Source organism: Macaca fascicularis, chromosome 17 (assembly GCF_037993035.2).
Source record: "Macaca fascicularis isolate 582-1 chromosome 17, T2T-MFA8v1.1".
Classification (NCBI taxonomy): Eukaryota; Metazoa; Chordata; class Mammalia; order Primates; family Cercopithecidae; genus Macaca; species Macaca fascicularis.
In genome coordinates this window covers 97,232,964-97,247,325 of record NC_088391.1, presented here as the reverse complement: position 1 = coordinate 97,247,325, position 14,362 = coordinate 97,232,964, and the positions used below count along the sequence as shown (strand labels likewise).

Here is a 14,362-nt window from a genome sequence, read left to right as displayed (position 1 = left end):
GGTGGAGAATTTGTTGTTAATTCAACAAGCAACTATTCAGTGTTAGGCCTGTTACTTGGCTCTAACAATACAAGGCAGAATGACCTGTACCCTCGAGATTTAAAGTCTAAGTCCAGTAGAGAGAACCCCAGGTGGGAGCAAGCATATTTAGAGGTAGGTGCCTGGTGCAAGGTGGGGACGCAGAAGAAGGGAATGGCATTTGCCCCTGGAGGGGTCTGGAAACAGCCCAGGGGAGGAGGAGCTTGAGTCTTGAAATACTGTGGGTATCTCTAAGCAAAGTCACAGTAGACAGCTGAAATAAAGAAAATAGTAAGCAAGCCAAAGGAACAGTATTTCAGCCAAGGGCAGTGTGTGTCTATCACGTCCACCTGTGAACATGCCCCAGGATTCCCTACATCAGGCCATTGCTCAAGACAGATGCCTCACAAGAACAGCTAAACCACTGATTTCAGCTACCTTTTCATGTGAGAATTGTCAGTACCTACTGCTTTTCAAAATAAGTATGATCATAGATAGGTGAGACTATTCAGTTTCGCAAAGACAGTAGGGCAAGTGCCATTGTAGTTTAATTAAGGGCACATGCTTTAGAGTTGGGCTATGTGAGTCCAATCCCAGTTTAGCCATTTATTAGCTGTGTAGCTTTAGGAGCAGTAGCCTTAGTGTCTCTCAGTTGTCGCATCTCTAAAATAGGGACAATAATATAATAGTGCTGAATAAAAGAGTAACACAATTTTGGTCAACATTTAGTGTATTTAAAGAGCTAAGCTCCGTGATTGGCACAGTGAACCAATCAATAAAACACCAGTTGTTATTAATAAAAGTCAGTTGAATGTGTACTGTGTGCCTGGCCATGGTTCAATTTGCCTTTGCATACAAGGAAAAAATTAAAATACTCTGTTAATAAAGACTATAGCATAATACTTTCACCTTGAACTCCTTGATGTTAATTTATTTTGTTTATCTGCCAAACTTCTACTCATTCCTTATGACTTTCTGCTACGTGAGACACCCTTTGTTTTTCTTTTGTCCTGCTAAATTAAGTTCTCTCTCCTCTGCTTTCCTACTTTTGGTGCTTTCTTAAAACACTTTTAACCCTGGACTTTCTCATGCCACTGTGCAACTGTGGACTGAGCGGAGGCTCTTTGAATTCATTTTGTGTATTCTAGTAGAGAGTACGGTGAACAGTTGGGTTGTTGAATGAATACATTAATTCAACCTGGAGGGATGGGCAGTGTTGTATTTTTTACATGGATCTTACATGATATTTAGAAAACTGCCTAACTGGTGGACGTTGTTTTATTAACAGCGTTTTGTGTATAGCACTCACTATGTGCCAGCTGCTGTTCTAACTGCCTGACAAATACCCCTAAAACCTTCATGGTAACTGTGTGAGGGAAGTACTTTTATTGTATCCATAATACCAATGGGGAGACTGTGGCCAAATTGGTTAATTAACTTAGCCAAAGTCATATTGAACTAATAAGTGGATTTAAACCCAGCTAGTCTGGGGCCAGCATCCCTCTTTTAATCCTCTCCCTCCTGCTTATTTTGGTGCATGGAGTAGTCTTTGTCATATAACTAAATTAAGCATGCATTTGCTTAAAACAGTGCATACATGATGGATCAAAAAGTTTGTGGTATAATTGTTTTAATTCTGTCATTATCCATTTTGATTTATAGTCACGTTCTTATGATAGTCATGTAGTTTTAAATGGAACCTTTGAATCTTTGATATAATAAGTTTATGTCAAATCTTGGGTATAATAAGATTATACCCAATGGAAACAAAATAATGATCAGCGCATTTAAAGGATGACTGGAGAGTTATTACAATATATAATAGTCATGCATATACTGAGTATTATTCCTTTGACTGGTAACATTTTCCTTTTAAAAATTGAAACATTCGATTGTTCCTTGTTGGGAGAAAAAGAGGTCAGATTTTTGAGGGGAGATCCATTTGGTGAGATGCTGAGTGTGTGTCAAGCTAAGGAGATAGTATGACATCTTTTTTAGAGTCTAGTCACAATTAAATGCCATTTTATTTTGGATTTTGGGATTTGTGCCAGCTTCCAGCTTGTCAGAGCTGAGAAGACTCAAATCAAGTCCAGGCTTATTTCTACAGCAGACTGGGATTCTGGCTTCTTGCCTGTGGATTCATTCAGTACAGCCCATCTGGCTTTTGATGTTCTGCAAGTTTGGAGCCATTTGTTTAAGGAAGCCAGGCGGTGAATATTGGTGGGCCTGGGGTTCTCTTGACTCCAAGTGGTGCCCCTTGGTTTGCATTTTCACCATGCTTAGCATCTGCTTACCTGGAGACCACGCAGCCGCCGGCCAGAGGTCTCCAGCAACCAAATCTTCATGCCTTTTAGAACTCAGGGCCCCCAGCACATCCTCCTTCCTCCTCCTTGTCCAATTATTTTCATGCCGTTCTCAGTAGCTGCTTGTTTGAATCACTTATAGTATTTAACTTCTGGGGTGTTTTTGGGTTTTGGTCAAGGTAATTCCAGGCTGGATGTGGTGACTAAGCAGGAAATAAATGGGTCGTTCACAAAGTTACAGTGGAGCGCTGTTTCTGTTTTCCTGAGTTGCACAGTTGTGGGGATGATCCGTATGGAAGTCAGGAACCGAGTCTGATTTTGCCCCCTTTTGATGTTAGCACTACAGACCTGGCTGTTTTGTAGCCTGCTTTGTTTTTCTTCCTTTTCTTCCCTAACTCCACGGGCTGTGGCAAAGCCCTGAGACGTGCAGGAAAATGTCTCCTGTCATACGCCCACAGCAGACCTAGCCCTGACCCTCCTCTGAAGCCCAGGAAGGAGGTATATATGAGGCAGCCTGCTTGTAAAGCAATTGCACACAGCCTTATAAACTGTGTTACTAGGCTGATTACGCCTGACTGGCAGGGTGAATCTCTTATAGCAAGAGAGAACTTGGAGAGTGTTATCTCATCTTATGCCTTATTAATTTGTTCATTCTTTAATTACACAGACACCTATTGAGCGCCCTGTTTATGCAAGGTACCTGGTTGGGGGTCAGAGGGAGGGTCGCATGGTAAACAAGACAGACTCAATCCTGGAGGAGCAGGAATGGCAGCCCGTTGCTGGGCTGTTGGCCCCACCAAAAGGGAGAAGTTTCCCTTTAATAATACATGGGTGAATCATTTTTGTCAATAGGCAAAATTCTTTGTAGTTAAAAAAAAATGTGATGGTAGGAAGGAAAGGGATGGGCAGAGGGTTAAAACAAAAGATATGCTTTCCCTAACTTTAGATTGTCATATTGTTGTGCTTTTCACTGTATCTTAATTCAATTTCTTTGCGTTTTTTTAATGCCAAAGCATTCCCTAGATGATTTACGTGAGCCTTTCATCTCCGCGATTTTTCCCACTCAGGTAAATGAGCAAATGGATTTGAACAGAGAACCAGCTGGAAATGCCCTTTGAATTTCTTTCTCTATGAAAACCATTTTTCTTTCTGGTGCCTCACCTATAAATAACAGGAGTTCCACCTTCCTTTATAGACTCTTGCTAAAAGCGTGGTTTGGAACAAGACCGTACAGGTGCACACAAATTACAGTTGGGAAAGAAGCCTGCAGTGCATCTTGTCTCTGAGGGTTATGAAATCCTCCTTTTAGTAATGGAGCCAGCATGGTCAAGCCAATAGGATGAAATGTGGCATTTGTGAGATCACACCCCTTCTCACTTGCCCACTGTACATAGCATCCCAGCCTTACTCTTCAGATCTCCATATTTTTTCTTATCTAGCTGCAAAATTCATGGGCTGGTTTTTTTGGGGTGTGTGTGTGGGGGGGGGTAAATAAAGACCTGCATTTTTATTTTGAGATAGGTGGTTGAGTTTTGTCTTTAATTTCATGGCCAAGATTATTAACTAGTCTCTTAACTTTTGAAAAGACAACAATGATATTTGGGGATCACACACTTAAAGTTAGACTTCTAGATGATTAATACAAAAGTAGATGATATTTCAGCCTCTGCCTGTTACATACAGGTATGTCCCTCTGTGAATTGGAGGCTTTTATGACAGTGAAAATCATGGCACAGATAAAAATTAAATAAATATTTCTATTATTTTACTGAAGAAAAAAAAAAAAGCTTAAACTGTGAGAATACTGTCTTGGAGCATTTTAAAATCAAATTAACTTTAGCCACCAGGATTTTGAGCATTATATCACAAATAAAAAACAAGATTAACATCAAAAGGACTCAGTTTTGTGCAGCACTGTGGCCTATGAAATTTAATACTATTTTGACTCATACACTAATTGTAGACTGACAGAGGAAAATGGATTGTGTTTAAATAAAAGGATGCACAGCATCACACGCACCTCTATCAAATGCAGGTTGAGGTCTTTGGGCCAGGAACTGGGGACCCTCTAGCTCTGTTATTGCAGATTCAAGTTTGACAAATGAAACTTTCCTTTAGACTGTAGTTTAATTGCTTTTTTTCAAAGGTATGCATGCTGAAGAGGCACAAACACACCTCACCTTGAAGAGTTGCTAAACTGGTTTGTGTGCCTATCGGCTCACTGTGTGTTTGAATTTCTGTGCTTCTCATCTTTCCTTTTCTTGAAAAGATGTTGCTTGTCATTGGTGTGAATTGTACCCCCACCCCTACCCACCTAGTCTTTGCTGTCAGATTTATACACTTTAATGGTTCCAAATTGTATAGCCTGCTCTTAGACCCCTTTTCTTTTCCTTGAATAAATCAGGTTCATGTTGCAGATGATATTTGTTTTAGGAAAGTGTGAAAGAAGGGGCACCTGTGAAAACAGGCAATTGTTCCAACACACATATACATTCAAATTAAAGCAGAAAATGTCAATTAAAACCTCCAATTACTACCTTATTTCTTGGAGGTTTAAAGCCACTGAGAAGATAGTGGTGCACTCGCTGGAAGTTTTAAGGTAATTACTTTTTACTCTAAGCCGTGGTATCTGGTAACCTAATTCCGTATAAACCTGACACCCTATCGCTACACCCCAGTATCTCTCTGATTTCAGAATAAGTCTGTGTAGAAACTTGTTCTGATGTTAAAGTGCAAAAGGGGGCAGTAAAGTGCTATCCACAAAAAAGGAAAAAAACATTTTCCGAGTATTTCTTATTACTGCCTGTGTCTTTCTTAGGCCCTGCCTTTATTTATTCATTTTATAACAAAACTCTTATGTTTGGAGCATTGAGAGAATATCTTATTAAGCTGTTGCAGCAATCTAGCATTAAATGGAAGTCATGCAAGACTGAAGATCCTGCCTGGTGATGAAGTGTGCCATCAAATTCACATGCTCATGATGCAAAGTCCTTCTTTGGGAGTATTCGTATCCCCAAGTGCACCGAGCACTTCGGAAAGGAGCCTTGGTCTTTGGTGTTAATGCTCTTCTAGCTCCATATAGACATGGCAGGCCCAAAGTACATGGTGGGGTGAAGGGTCAAGGGTTTGGGCTTATCCAGAGCAGCGTGCATCCTTTGTCAGGAGGTGACTGGAAACACCAGCCAATTACAGCAGAACTGCAGACTGCTCATCCGCGTTCGGAATTGCAGACGAACCAGTTTGCACTCTGACTTCTCTTCTGCACTGTGGGCTTTGGCGTTTAATTAAAAATTAAAGCCTTTTATGGAAAAAGTACATGTTTTCCAAAATGGGGTAAATCTGAAGTGTACTTAATACAGAACACTGGCTTGGGAATAAAATAAACCTGTGATATTACTGACTTTTGGTTGGTAGCTGCTAGGCTGAGCCTCTTTGTAAAGCTGGGATTTAGAATCTTTGAAATGTTTGTACAGTTCAATGATTAAGCATAAATTGTATATATTCCCTATTTTTCACTTATTTGAGTAAACAAGTTTGTTACTACAGTTTCTGTGGACTCAGAGATTTATGTATTAAATAGGTCACAACTTAACTAGGATAATTTTATTTATCTGCTTGCTAGGGAATTGCATCAAAAGTTTAAGTCTATAGGCATTAAATATTTCAAATGCTTATTTTTAAAGTCAGTTATGAAAGATAGTACAGTTTTTCTGAAACTACATTAAAAAATTATGTTTTAATATTATCACAAAAGCACTGACTATTTATTGCAAAGAAAACACAGAAAGCTAAAAATCATTCGAAGTCCACCATTCAGTAGCCCAAAGTGTTCTCAGGTAAAGGCGGTGTGTGTGACCATTTGTTTATGGTTGTCTCCGTGCAGTCAGCAAAATAAACAGAACAACATACCATGTATTATTGATGTGTATATTTTCAACTGAAATCAGCCATCTGCTTACAATGACCATAAACACTAATGATATAATTTTTAAATGAAAAGAAAAATAAAATTAATTCTTTGTGGAGAGTAATGCGAATTGACTTATGAATCTCGCCCTACTTGGCAGTTTGCTCCAGAGGTAGAAGAGCTTTATGTGTGGGCCTCCTCCCCCCACACATTTATTCCACTTGCACGTGCGTGCTCCAGCATCCATGTCAGGACTCCTCCCCTTGTCCTGTTACATGAGTAACATGGCCCTGTTTCTCAAGTGCATGATAACTGCCATAATTACACATAAATATTAAATATTTAAATAGATTTTTACATGTGTAATATTAGGTAGAAGTGGCTCTGGATCGAATCTGACGCTTTTTAAATAGAAGCTTTCCCACGGCATTTCCAAGCACTGTCATCATGTCTGTGTCGATTTGGGTTTACCTGGCCTAGTTATCTGTCTGGACATAGAAACTTGTAGTTGCTGTTTGTATCTTTTTGTTCTGATCTCTTTATTCGGTGTCAGCTGAGTATTCTTGCGTCAGTTACTAACATATTAACTCATCCTTGTTTGGAAACTTTGGCATCTTCTTCCATGGTTTCCCTCCGTGGATCTGTCGCGTCCCTCAGGAGAGCCAACAGGTATATGTTCACACATTTCACTTGTATTTTCAGAGACTACACCAGCATCGGGTGGGCCCCCAGCGATATGGGTTTTCTTCTCGGTTAATCTACACTCTTTGGCCAACCTTGAGAAAACTTGTAAGAAGGCATCAGATGTTTGTGCTAAGGTGCATGTAGTATGGTCAGAGGAAGAAAGAAGCAGGGAAAGTGGAGTAGCTGTGGGTGGGAGGGGGAGCAGGGAGTGCAATTTCAGGTTCACTACACAGCTCTCCATAAACTTCTCCACTGCTGGCTTCCCACGGATCCTCCTATTATATTGGGCAAAGTGCAGAAATAGAGCAGGCAACCACTGCCTCCATCCTTTTCCCAGGCACCCTGTGAGACCTGATAATGCAATACCGGTCAGCAGAAAAGTCCAGACTTGACATCCCAGTGTGCCATGGTCTGGTCTGTGAATGAAAATCACATGACGTGACCTCTGAACTCTTAAGTGACTGGTTTATGTTTTCAGTGTGTTAGGCCCGTGTTTGAAACAAGCATGTGCTCATAGTGTAGGTTAAAACTTTCTGCTGTCTTCATTAATTATGCTATGTTCCAGTCTATTAATATTAAAGAATATTGTGTTGCATAATGACTTTTTTTTTTTTTTTGGAGATGGAGTCTTGCTCTGTCGCCCAGGCTGGAGTACAGTAGTGTGATCTCGGCTCACTGCAACCTCCGCCTCCGGAATTCAAGCAGTTCTCTGTCTCAGCCTCTGAGTAGCTAGGATTACAGGTGCCCGCCACCATGCCCAGCTAAGTTTTGTATTTTTGGTAGAGATGAGGTTTAACCATCTTGGCCAGGCTGATCTTGAACTCCTGACCTCATGATCCACCCGCCTCAGCCTCCCAAAGTGCTGGGATCATAGGCGTGAGCCACCACGCCTGGCAACATAATGACTATTTTTTAAAGTTTTTACAATTATGACTGTGAAGTTGAAATGTCTAAATTATAGAGATCCAGTTTAGATTACTAAATATTTATGTCTAATTGAGATTATTAGACTTAGCCAAAGTATCCATGTAGAAGTATTAGAGTCTAAATTGCTGAAAAACTTGAAAAAGCTTGGATTAAGTTCAATAGGTAATCCAAGAGGGAAAGTAGATTCCAATATCAGATCATTTCACCATAGGCATGTTAAGTTTGGAAGCCCTACTTGAGTGTTTCCAGTTTTTTCCACATTATATTGTCTCTATATCTGATTCCAAGGCAGGGCATCTATTGTCTTGCTTAGGACTGATTCACTGGGAAAAACCGTTGGAGTTGCCTATTTCCACTCAGTATGCCTCACCCTTAGAGCAGCTTCCCATGGTTCCCAGGGAGGCCCTCCAGTGAGAATGCACCAAGCCACACGCCACGGCCTGGGAAGCAGCCCTGAACCTGGAGGTTCTCTTGATGGAAAGGAAGAGGCAGCCTTCCCCTCCCAGAAAGACAGTAGAGAGCCTGCTCTGACTTTGCTCAGAGACGGAACTGGTCTGACTCAGTTCTCTCTCCTCTGTGGGACATGAATCACTCTTGGTGGTCTTTGCTTTTTATTTGAGCTTAAAATCAGCAGACTTTATTAAATGACACCCCTCTCTAACCACTTTCTGTCTGGGCGAAGTTTCATGAGCACAGCCTCCCCCCATGTGGTATGGTTTGTAACTGTGGCAGTTTCCTTCTACTGTTTTTGGTTACAAAATGAACCATTGTCTGAACACACAGAAAGAAATCTGTGTTTGGCATCCATAATGTCAAGTCAGTTTAGTAATTTAAAATTAGCCAGTTGTCATCATCATAATTCTTTTTAACACTTTCAGAGTTAGCATAGGAGACGTGTATTGTTGAATATTACAAAATATTTAGGGCATAGATAGATGTGCTATGTAGTTTGATTTATTAATGTGTCTAAGCAATCTAAAAGTAACAGAGTCCAAATATAAACCCCATCACTTCAAAAATAGGAACTCTGTTTACTGACCTGATTATAACCTATGGAACTCAATTGTTTTCCATTAAAAAAATGATAGTGTTAGGAAACTCACCCTATTTGCTTTTCATATATATTCTGCTATTTGCATAATTGTCTGGAGTCCATATGTAATATTAAATGTAAAACACAAATGCCACGTAGCTGGTGTGTTTCTTCCTCACCTTTTGGTTCCTGGCCTCCTGGGGAAGGGTTGCATATCTGAGCCATGGTCTCAGATGACTGCCTTGGAAGGAGCCTCTTCCCTTCAGGAACCACTGATGTGTGCTTGGTGTGGAGCTGGACTTTCCCTGGCTCTCCATGTGACGCTCACATGTGCATGTGTATTGGCTTTCTCTTGATTTCCCTTAACTTCATGGCTTATCTATGAACAGCTTGATTCGGGGGGGAAAAATGTGTTTCCCAAAGCCAGAGTTATAGTTGAATGTGCTGCAGTCAAAACCGAAAAGTGTGCAGAGAAAGGGGGCTTTTCCTGTCATGCTCATTGGGCACCAGTGTGTCTTCACCTGTTTTGTGGGTTACGTCCATGTGTTGTGCTGAAATGAAGAACATGGGATGTATGGGGCTTTGGACGGGGCTGAGCCAAAAGCAAGTGCTCCAAAGCAGCTGTGTTTGTATTATTAGTGGTTCTGGAGGTGGCTGATTGCCTTGCATTTTAAGTAGAGAGGGATTGTAGAAGACTGCCAATACTTACAACTTTTTTCAGAGAGAAAGGGTCAGAAACTCCATTTGCAGGGCTCCTTGCTCTCCAGAAACACCAGTGTGCCTGGGAGGGCATCTGCGGAAATCCGGTGTCTCCTCCTCAGTATATCCTGTCCCGACTCAGTGGTTCTGTCTTCAGAATTCCCTTCATGTCTGTGACCTGCAAATGGTGGTACTTAATTCGACTTCAGTTTGTATAAATGTTAGCTTCTATTTGTTCATTCCTATTTTTTGTTCAACTAATACATTCTTTATTGAGCATCTACTCTGTGTCAGCCCCTTGGGCATTGAATATTGAATTAGTCACATGTGGGACTTGCCTGCCCTCGGGGAGCTAGACTATAAATTCCGAATGATCAGCGATCTCTACTTTGCTGTCACTCACAACGTCTGGCACAAAATAGGTTACTTGAGTTGTTATACTCACAGTACTGTTGTCTGCTGCCATGGTGCTTTAGGAAGTGTAAGAGTTCCCGGGAGGCAGAGTCTAATAATGCAGACTGCACATATCCAACACATGGCCAGGAGAGCTGTAGTTCAGGCTCTCAGCTCAACTGCACTCTGTCCACTGAGAAGCCATAATCTCATCAATTAAACTGACTGTGTGCTATGGCTGTTTATGTATATGCTTAAGAAGTAAAAGCTGCTAAAGCACTCAAGTATTGGGGCCTTTTGTATTGATTTAATTAAAGGAGCCATCATTGTTTTAATGAGCTCTAGAAATAATTCTTTTGAAGAGCCGAGGATCAAATTCTTGCCTCATGTTTTGCCACAATGTGTTCCGAAAGGTGAATTAATGCGTTTGGAATCATCAGGAATAGTGAGTTTTGTCAGGATTTACTTTTTACGAGCATATCACATATGCATATTGAAATGTGAGCCTCCCCGCCACATTTCCATTTTGATAAGCATCCCCCTGGGTTGCCTTCACTGACCATTAGAGATTTTTCACAAAGTTGGACAGTACACCCTGAATGAAAACTTTACATCAAGAAAGGCCTGGAGTGTTTGTAAAATGAATTAAAAGGCTCATTCAATTTTTATGTGACTTATGCCTTCTGAAAATATGGCCTCAAACACGAAGATCCCCAAAGCCACATCAACCCCTGCATCCCGTGTTTCCAACCTCACCACATCAGCACCAGCAAGAGCTGTCGCTGAGACAGTGAGTGATGAGAGTCAAGAGGAGTGACTTGCATGGCCTGGAAGGAAACCTCCTGTGAATCTTTAGTTAAGTAGGAAAAAAAAATCCTCATGAAGGAAACAGGATCTTGGGAGCATTTTGAATGAAGAAAGAGCTTAGTGAGCCAAACTTGAGACATAGGGTGTAACGTGGGAGAGTTTTAAGATTTGCAGAGATGTACAGCTTGGAAGGGGGTGTAATGCTTTTTCTTAAAAGAGCTGAATGAATGGTTGAGGAAATGGGTACATCTGGCTTGGTAAGGATCCTGATCTCTGAAGCCTGGGAAGACCCCGGGGCTTGTAATTTAGGAATACTTCCTCTAATAGTAGCTAACCCTTATATAGTGCTGTCTGTGCAGGCTACAAAAGGAGCAGATCTAGGATAGAAAATGTTTGGAGTGGTATGAGAAACCCTAGGCAGGAATTGACTCCCGGTGTTTGTAAACCTTAAAGATGTCCTAAAAAGGTCAAGGAATAAGACAGGAGAAAAAGGAAGTGTCAGGAAGATGATCAATTTAATGTTTATGGAATTTAGTTTGTACCTGCTGCCCAGCATCTTGCCTGAGTTTTTTAACCTCAGCAGCCCATCAGAATTACTGTGTGTATGTTGGAGGGGCTGGGGGAGATAAAGAAATTAGCCTCATCCACAGACATTCTGATTGAGTCTGTTACTTGAGAAACTGAATTGTGTTTTGTCCATAAAAATGATTAAATTGTCTAGAGAGAACACATTGGCATTCACAAGGTTGAGGGGATACCACAGAGAGGCTCCCTGTGATCTGCATTTGTCAAAAGTTCTAGAGAATTCTCAACAGTACACACATGGTTGTTTTAAATATATCATTGTTATAAAAATTCATTTTTAATTCTGTTTCACAGAAAGATTTTTTTTTGAATGAATAAATGTCCTATGTCCTTGCTAAAGGAGCTCAGTTAAAAAAAAGGGGACCATCCTTCTCTTTTGGGGGTTGTACAGTAACATATTCCCAAGAAAGAGGTAACAGCCACATACATTTTTCCTGCCAATAAAGAGTGCAGGTTTTTAATATGAATCCATAATATGATTTCTGTTATGTTTGTGCTGCTTCATAACCACACTCATGCATTTTTCAGAAAATTAATACCATTCATTAGCATAAATCATAAGCTATTCCCTTGGTATGGGTTTGAAATTGGGGGTGCCCTATCATCCTTACTTTATCTCTTAGTGAATTATGACCCTGTAGTCATCATGGCTGGTGGGTGTCTCTGGTTAAAGAAAAGGGTTGAATTGGAAGGATTCAGAGGCGATTCTTTGTTCTCAGGCTTTAATATTTTAATGAGCCTGCAGGCTTGGCTGCTTACGAACGAGCTGGGATTTCTAAGTGTGTTGTTAGTGTTAGCACTTGTAGAAGGATGTTCATTAGGAAGTTCTTGTTTCAGATTTTCAGAGAAACTCCCCATTAAGAAAGATCATTCAGGAGCATGGCTAGCAAGAAAGAGGATAGGGAGGAAGGAGGCTTTTAGCTATAAGCATTAAGGGAATATTGTATCAGTAGTCTTAGTTCTAAAGATTTGCTTCTGAGAATTAATTGGAGCAAATACGTCTCAAGGGAAGAAAAAAAAAGATTTCTAGAGCAGGGACAGTAGTTGTTGTCCTTGCAAGTAGAGGACTCTTCATTTTGCAGCTGAATCAATACTACAACTAATTATTTCTGGTTATCTTTTATGCATTTGTAAGACATTTCTTTTGTTCAGTGTAATAAAAAACCCATTGTTTGATCAGTGACTAACTAATTATGATAAGTAATTTGAAACATTCTTGATGAAACTTGTCTGTTAATTAACATCAATAGCAAATGGAAACTAACAGGACAACAAAGTATTAGTGGATCCACTGTTCCCTCCAATTGATGAGATCTGTCTGTGGCATGCCCAATAAACTGAAGCTGCCAGTGGTTAAAAAATAACAAACATGTGGGATGATCGGACTCGCCATGGAGGAAAAGTTATTGTCAGGTTACACAAAGGAGTACTGAAATATTACGAGCGAGGGGGTGGTGAAGAAATGTCAGCAGGTAGCCTGGTCCTGTGGCTTAGAGTAAGGAAAGTGGTTTCTTTCTGTCTTTCCTTTTCCTTTCAAAGCTTAATTCCAGTATACATTCATCCCATATTGATCTGAAGGAAGAGACTTTTGATACATAAAAGCATGAATCTGAAAATATGTAGTATGGAATTATCAGCATTGCCTGGCTATCTTGTAACTGTCATTAGTACTGTTAATTTTTTATCAACTCATTGGCATTTTTTTCTTATGCTTTTAGATTTCTACCTGGACAAGGACTGGTACTATACCCACAGATAGGAGACAAATTGGATATTATTTGCCCCAAAGTGGACTCTAAAACTGTTGGCCAGTATGAATATTATAAAGTTTATATGGTTGATAAAGACCAAGCAGACAGATGCACTATTAAGAAGGAAAATACCCCTCTCCTCAACTGTGCCAAACCAGACCAAGATATCAAATTCACCATCAAGTTTCAAGAATTCAGCCCTAACCTCTGGGGTCTAGAATTTCAGAAGAACAAAGATTATTACATTATATGTAAGTATAATTTTATTCATTTATTTTATAGAAATTAAGATAAGCTATATAGGTTTGTATCAATTTTTTGTCTCCTTAAAATTATTGTGGCAAATAATTTGGTGAGAATCTTTGCTGAAAAATTGTGCCCCCCCCCCCCCTTTTTTTTTTCAAAGAAACCTTCATTGAATTTGGGACCCTGTGCTAGCAGTATTCATTAAGTATACATACCCAAAGAGAGAGAAAAAAAAAAAACACTAGAATTCTTAATAGTATTGAAATAAATGTGTTATATGAATATATTCAGCATCTCTACTGACAAAACCATTTTTAAGGACCATTGGTGGATTTTGATAGGTAAATCTTGTGCATTGCGTTTTCTCTTCACCCATCCATCCATTCATTCACTCATTCACTCATTCATTTCATATTTATTCTGTGCCAGAAACTGTGCTTAAGGGCTAGGGATTCAGCAGTGAAAGGTGGTAAAATAGCATGCTTTCCTCAAGAAGTTATCAGTCTAGAGAAGATGGAGCTCATAAATTAGAAAGATGGGGATGACAGGCGAAGGTCACATTAAAACCAGATTCAGAAGAAAAAGACAAAACTTGGTTTTCTCCGTGAATTACTGTTTTTTGCGTAGATATATGTAATTTGACACGCTGTTTCAGGAAGAGATGGTTTGTATCCTTTGGGTCATATTTGAGGCTAACTCGTGAGGACGTGAAGTCAGCTGATGAGCACATTTCGAGCCCACGCCTACTATGTGCAGATCTCTCGTCAGCATCATTCCCAGGGCCCCAGGTTTTGTTAAAGTCTAGGCGACTCAGACAGCTGTTTGCATCATTCAAGCAATGAAGTCTTTTTTCTTAATTAATTTGGTTTAAAATTACACTCATAATTGGGTTGACTTTTCCAATGGCTTGGTTACCATAGACTTCAGTTTATTAGGGAACTGCTGTCTGCCACTGGTTTATTATTTGCTCCAAGGTGGACTCTAAAACTTTAGGTAGGAGAATCTTGGT

General features: G+C 40.1%; 1 protein-coding gene across 2 annotated transcripts in view; it reads left to right on the top strand.

Moving 5' to 3' along the window:
* Positions 1–14,362, top strand: part of EFNB2 (ephrin B2) — a 44,222-nt gene that overhangs the window by 9,795 nt on the left and 20,065 nt on the right. For both annotated transcript variants that reach the window (XM_045377405.3, XM_005586213.5), the window contains exon 2: positions 13,075–13,358. In XM_045377405.3, the coding sequence (XP_045233340.1) occupies positions 13,075–13,358 (284 nt within the window). The remainder of the gene's footprint in view (positions 1–13,074; positions 13,359–14,362) is intronic.